Genomic DNA, 6,995 nt, shown 5'->3' with positions numbered 1-6,995 from the left:
AAAACATAATTTATTATTTAAATTTAAAAATTACAACAACTTAAATTCAAACCCAACAACTTAAATTTAATGAATGGTTTAGGTATTTATAGGAAAAAAAAAATTGAATACAATGGCTAACTGGCTAGCCCTCTAGCCCTCTCCGATTCCGTGAGGTCCTCTTAGATTCCATAGCCCTCTGGCCTAGCTCTCGGTTGGAGACGGTTTTTGAGCTATTTTCGGCCCTCTGACCCTCTGGATATTTCGGTTAGAGATGACCTTATGCACCTTATGGGGCCCTCTTGTCGTGAAAATCTTGTGGCATAAAGCCCATTTTTGGTGGAATGCTTTTGCATTGGTGAATGACTGAAACACCTATGATCATGATTATTTTTAACATAATTTTCAACGGACTTTGCAGTAGGTTTCACAGTGTAACATGTTATAAGTTTAAGGTAACACATTGCTTCAATTCATAATCGGACGACAATTTGCAACCAGACCTATAGTTGATATGACATTAGAAATTTGTACGACAATTTTGCATCACGAGATGATACTTGAAATTTGTACGAAGGTCCTTGGTAAACAATTCAAGTGTATGAATACACTAGTACCAAGCCAAAACATATTCTAGTATCATTAAACATGGAACAGCTACGCAAGTGGCTCTTTACTACAATAATAGATATGAGTGTTGTTTTTACATTACAGCGTGCAGGTTTGAACCGCATTGATTTCCTAATCTAACAAATCTATCATTTAACCAAAAAACAAAAACATGAAACAGCTACAACAGAACCTGAAATGTGACAGAAACCAACGTGTAAACACAACAAAAACCTTCACAATGTGGTCCTTTGTTGTCAGCATCCACCACAATCCAATACACGGCTTCCAGAAAAAGCCGCAGATGACGGAGGCTCCATGGTACCAAGTCAAATTATTGCTTCTTTTGAAAATTTCTATATCGTACCTTACTAATTATTATCTACAACTACAAAAGCTGTCATCTGTCATCCCCTTAAACAATCCAACTGTCCCGTGTCATGTTACAAAATTAGATTTTGGTAAAGTACAAAAAACTACCTCAACTATTAATGTTACGACACTTTCATACCTCATCTTTTAAAATTGACAATATCATACCTCATATTACGAATTTGTGCTAGTGTTATACCTTCCGTTAACTTGGCGTGAATTTCTCAGTTAAATGCTGACGTGGCTTGATCCGGAACCTATTTTCTATTAAAAAATTATTAAAAACTAAAAAATAATCATTTAATTTTTAAATATCAAAATAATAAAGAAAAGTAAAAATAAATAAATAAATAAATAATATATAAAAATAAAAAATAAAACCCTCACGTCCCCTTTCCCTACCCCCTTCTCTCTCTTCTCCCCCATCTTTATCTTCTTCCCCCTTCTAGCGCCTTTCCTGCAACCCAAAAAAAATAAAAATAAAAAATAACCAATTTATCTTCCACCCCCAACTCGCGATTTTCCCTAACCCCCCTTCCTTTCTTCCCCCCTCCCATCTTCCCTAAACCCGCACCCACCCTTGCACCCACTTCCTGCAACCCAAAAAAAAAAAAAACCTAGGAAAAAACTTAGATCCCGTTGAGGTGGAATCAGGAAACCTTCGTGATGGGGTGGGAGTGGTGGATTTTGGGTTTTTTGTGGGGGGGGGGGGGGGCGGGGGAGGAACTGGGTTTGGTTTGGATATTTTTTTTTTCCTCGTTCTTTCTAGGTTGCAGGGGGGTTGGGTTTGTTGTGTCTGGGGGGAGGGGGGACGAACTGCGTTGGGTTTGGTTTTTTTTTTCTTTTTTCCTTCATCCTGTTCTTCTTCTTTCTGGGTTGCGATTTTTTGTTTTTTTTGTTTTTTTTTTTCCTCTTCTTCTTCTTCGGGTGTTGGGGGGGTTGATGGGTTTTCAAATTTTTGTTTTTTTGGTTGAAGATTACGTAGGAAGATGAAGATGGGGGGAGAAGAGAGAGAGAGAGAAGGGGGGAAGGGACGAAGTGAGGGTTTTTTTTTTTTTTATAACTTTTTTTTAATATTTAAAAAATATTAAATAATTTTTTTATTTTTTAATTATATTTTATTAATTTTTTTAATAGAAAGTGGGCCCTAAATCAAGTCACGTCAGCATTTAACTGAGAAATTCACTCCAAGCTAACGGAAGGTATAACATTGACACAAATTCGTAAGATGAGGTATGAAATTGTCAATTTTAAAAGATGAGGTATGAAAGTGTCGTGACACCAATAGTTGAGGTAGTTTTTTGTACTTTACCCATTAGTTTCTATTGGTGCCTGCTGAGCCTACTCCAAATGATCAAATCTTTCTTTGTCTCCATCATTATATATATATATATATATATATATATGATACTTCTTTGATACAAGGATATATTTATACTAAGGAGTAGAAAATTAGTTTAGTATCAAACTCGTTATCTACAATATTAAAATCTAAAATCTCTAATTTACAAGTAAAGATGAATACTATTAAATAGGTAGTATCATATATTAATTATCACTAGCTTAAATATGATCCTAGTCCCTGCATTTAGCTCGAATTTTTGTTTTAGTTCCATTCAAGGTTCTAAAAAACATTGGGCGCTAATCGAGTGGCAGACAGGGATCTAGCGCCTAAGTTTCTAGCCACTTTTTTGTAATTTTAACTAAATTTATTATATAACATATAAACAAAATCTAAAGTCCTTAAGGCCTTTTTTGGTAGGTCGTATAAGAGATCGGATAGGACTAATAATACGAACCCTGATTGTTTGGTATCCTCTCGTTTAATAGTTACTGGATTAATTTAATCAGTCTGCTTATTTAGTAGGGTATACACCTTCTTAATAAACCCTTCCAAAAGGAGTGGATTATTAGTCTGGTTCCCTTTCCTTTCTCTTACACTTCATTCTCCACAACACCTCTTCTCGCCGTTGTCCCTTTCAAAATTGTTGTTCTCCCTATCATCCTTCTTGCCGTCATCGTTCTCCTCGTCGTCTCCTATAACTGTCGTTGTTTCCCCGTCGCCTCATCTTGCCAACATCAATCTCCCCGTCGCCTTTTCTTGCCATCACCATTCTCCTCGTCACCTTTTCTCGTCGTCGCTCTCTCCTCTTTGCGCCAAGCACCGTACAAAGAAGAGTTTCATTCTGATTCACAACAGTCGAATTCGAATTGGGTTTTTCTAATCTAGTCTAGGTTTATTTTGGAATCTTGGCCGAGAATGGTACCTAATCATATGGTATCTAAACTAAGTAATTCTATGACACCCGTGTTAGGGGTGGGCACGGGCTAGGCTTGGCCCAAATTTGGAGGGGCTGGATTGGACCCACTTAAGAAGGAAACAGGCCTGGCCGGGCCGGATATTACAAATCTGATCATTGGAATTGGACCTAACCTGACCCGTTTCAAATGGGCCGGTTCGAGATGGGTCAATGGGTCTTCTTATTTTTTTTTAATTTTTTTTTTCGGTTTGGATCGCCTCCTGGACTCACTCTATCGCTCATCCTCCACATCTTTGACATCGCCAAAGCTTACTAGATTCTACAGAGAAGATCTAGAACTTGTCTTGGGTTAGAGGCAAGTTCCGGCACCTCCACCCAAAATTATAGAAGCCACATTTTTGGGGTTAGCCTTTGGAGTCTCAAACAGTGGTGCCTGAAACGTCTAAAATCAAAAGTACAAACACCAAAAGTGATTACTCAAAAAAACCCAAATCATCAAAATCCCAAGATTTTGGTTTCAAAAACAAGAACAACAATTACACGCACAGGATTAGAAGACTTACCAAAGTCTCTTTGTTGACATCGGTAAAAATGGAGTAAGCCACACCAGAAGGCTTAAGCTTCCTACCTCTACTTTCAAATTTAGAGCTTTTGAGAAATATGGCACTCAAATCTCTGCTTTTTGAACCCAACAAACATGCACAGGATCAAAAACAAAAAAGCACCCAAAATACCAGAGGCGAAATCGAGGAAGACAAGAGCGAATCAGGATGAGAGATCGAGGTCTGATGATGATAATGGTGGCGTATAGAGCTGAGACGGTGGGAGTGAGTTAGGAGGAGAGATCGAGGTCTGAGACTCTGAATGAAGGAAAGGAATCAGGAGGAGAGATCGAGAAAACTAGGATGGGGAAAAAAAATTCAATTATATTCCATGCTAGAAATGGGCCGGGCTGAGGGTCCGTTTCCTCCTATTTTAGGATCTGCCCCGCCCTGTTAATTTCGTATACCCAAATCGCCCCCGCCCTGTTTTGTGTGTAAAAATTTTGGACCAACCCCGAACCTGAATTACCCGCCCCTACCCGCGGTTCCTACACCTGTTTGACCCGTGTCATTTTGGGTTTCTCCAGATCACCTAGGACTATAGTTCCTAAATTTCTATGCGATTCGAATTGGGTTCTCCCCATCGAATTCGATTGGATAATTTTTGATGCTCTTTCTGATCTGATATGATATGATCTGGGTTTATTTTGGAATCTTGGCTGAGAATGATGATAGAACTTGGAAATTAGGAAAAATTTCATATGGACAATTTTTTATTTTTTTTAAAATTAGATTTTGCTTCAATTTGGGGCTTTTTAATTTGCTTTTTATTTTGAAGATTAGGATTTGAAAAGTATTTAGGTTATAATTATATTGAATTCATTTTTGGTATAGTATAAATAATACTATCATTAGACCAAATGACCGATATTACACCAAACGTCCGATTAATTTAGTCAATACTATCTGATGAATATTTATCCTATCCGATTGAAATAGTTAATATAGTCCGAGCTCTCAAACGAGGCTTTAAGTGTCTCTACACAAGTTTTTTTGATCCCAAACAACATTTTTTTATTTTTTTTATTATTATTTTTTTTATAGTATGGATCACTAGTGATCCATAAATCAACAATTTAAATCTTGCATATTAGAATCTTATAATTTTATTAATAGTTATAGCTTACATAAAACTCATACGCTGAGTAAAATGTAAGCACTGTAACCAACCTACAACACGAAACCGGATATAAATCCAAACTAAGGGATACAAAAGGTATTAAAACCAATATTTAGTGTCTACACAATATTAAAAAATAAAATACTCAAAACGTTAAAATACATCAAATTCTCTATCAAATTCTTACACTTGGCAAAAGCCATACCACAAAACCGTTTCCTGCACAGTGTCCACACCAAAACGGGTATACGTGTAAACCACTTGAAACACTCAACGATCAAATGATCATATCCCAAATTTATTGCAAAGAAATTCGATATCCAAGGGTTGCTCTCTCTACACTCTTTGGCCTTCTACATATTCACTCACAGCCAAGTGTTACATTCCTGCACTTTCTTTATTTGTAAACCTTTCTCTCTCACTCTTTTTCCCTAAAACACCAAAAACCCACCAAAAAGCCCAAAAACCAGATTGAATTGAGAGATGGAGAATGTTGGGACTCAAGTGGTAGGTGCTTCAGGTTCGGGTTCTTTCTTCACGCCCCTTTTGATTTCCATGGCAGGCATTGTCTTCACAACCCTAGCAATAGTTGCGTACCATTTCCTAGTCGTTAAGTATTGCCTGCGGAGGAGGCAACGGCAGATGCAACTGCAATTCCAAGCCAGCCTCGCGCAACAACCAGCCACCAGCCAATCCATTGGGGTTGATGAGAAAGTCTTGAATACGATTCCGATTCTCACGTATTCAACGAAAGATGGTGAAATTTTTCACATGGATCAGAGCGAGTGTGTGATTTGCTTGGGAGACCTAGAAGACGGGGATTTGGTGCGTTTGTTGCCGAGTTGCAAGCATGTGTTTCACAATCCATGCATAGAGACGTGGTTTATGGGGCATTCTAATTGTCCGGTTTGTAGGTCAGCTATAGATGTGCCTATTGTGCCTGTTTCGTCAACGTTGCCTGTGGAATATGATCATGATCATGATGAACAAGTTAGAGACCGAGAACTTGAAGAAGCAGGCCCGGTTAGTTGCTTGTCGCACCCTCACGATCCGGAGGAGGGTTTACCAATTAGCACTGCTACCACTACTACTACAACAACTCAATTATCAAAACCAAATGGTTTGCTTAGGCATTGCGTGTCACTGGTGGTATTGCCTATGAAGGATAGTAGTAAGCAACGGATTTTGTTAAAGGGGTTGGAGAGGTCTTTGTCTTTGGATCATTCCCACGTTCTTATCGATATATACACAGAGAGTGATGACAAGCCATCATCATCATCATCATCATCATCATCATCATCATCTTCTTCTTTTGATTGTGCTTCTTCAAAGCCGGTTCTTACTAATTGTGGATCGTTGAAGGTGCGGTCGATGAGGCAGCTTGATCGAATGTCTTCAGTTTTAGTAAAATCTATTTCTCAACTGCGGATGAGCCAGAGTTTCAGCACGGACAATGGCCATGGAAATCTGCCTTGTTAGAAATATTTCTATTTGTGTGTTTTATTTTTATTTTTTATTTTTCAGTTAAGGAGAGGGTCCAACTGTTAGCGGTATAAACTCCCTCTGTGGGAGCAAGGGTTTCATCATAGGATTTTTTTTAGTGACAATATTGTTATTGTGTAATCCTAATTACATTAGGAGTGTGATCAAGGTTCTAAAAGACACTAGGTGCTAAACGAACGGCGAGCGCCTAAGCGGCTAGGTGGTGCCTAGGCGGAGGCTTAAGTGGATAGGCGGATTTAAGTAAACTTATTATATATATAAATAAGTGCCGGTTTTTACTTAAAAAGTACGTAATTGTATTGGGATAAATAAAGTGAAAAATAGAATAACATATAGATTAGAAAATATTAGAACATATTAAAAACATGGGGAATCATAATATATTGAGTGTTTCATCCAAGTATTCAATAAGTCTCTTACAATTTATTTTAAAAAAATAAAATATAAAATGAAAGTTATCTATATTCTATCTAAGTGAGAGTTGCGACCTAAGTGGGTGCCTAGGCGGGTCTAAGCGGGTGCCTAAACAGCAGGCTAGGCAGGCGCCTA

General features: G+C 37.9%; 1 protein-coding gene across 1 annotated transcript; it reads left to right on the top strand.

Annotated features, from left to right (window-relative positions):
• The first annotated feature begins 5,269 nt into the window (after positions 1-5,269).
• Positions 5,270-6,674, top strand: LOC103939167 (RING-H2 finger protein ATL64-like). The gene has a single exon (XM_009349225.3). It carries the CDS (start codon positions 5,427-5,429, stop codon positions 6,420-6,422), a length of 996 nt encoding a protein of 331 aa, XP_009347500.2. The 5' UTR covers positions 5,270-5,426; the 3' UTR covers positions 6,423-6,674.
• The last annotated feature ends 321 nt before the right edge of the window (positions 6,675-6,995 follow it).

Source organism: the organism of the source record quoted next, unplaced genomic scaffold, assembly GCF_019419815.1.
Source record: "Pyrus x bretschneideri cultivar Hongxiangsu unplaced genomic scaffold, Pyrus_bretschneideri_v1 Contig30, whole genome shotgun sequence".
NCBI classification, from domain to species: domain Eukaryota; kingdom Viridiplantae; phylum Streptophyta; class Magnoliopsida; order Rosales; family Rosaceae; genus Pyrus; species Pyrus x bretschneideri.
The sequence above is the reverse complement of the archived record's forward strand: the minus strand, read 5'-3'. Positions and strand labels throughout refer to the sequence as shown.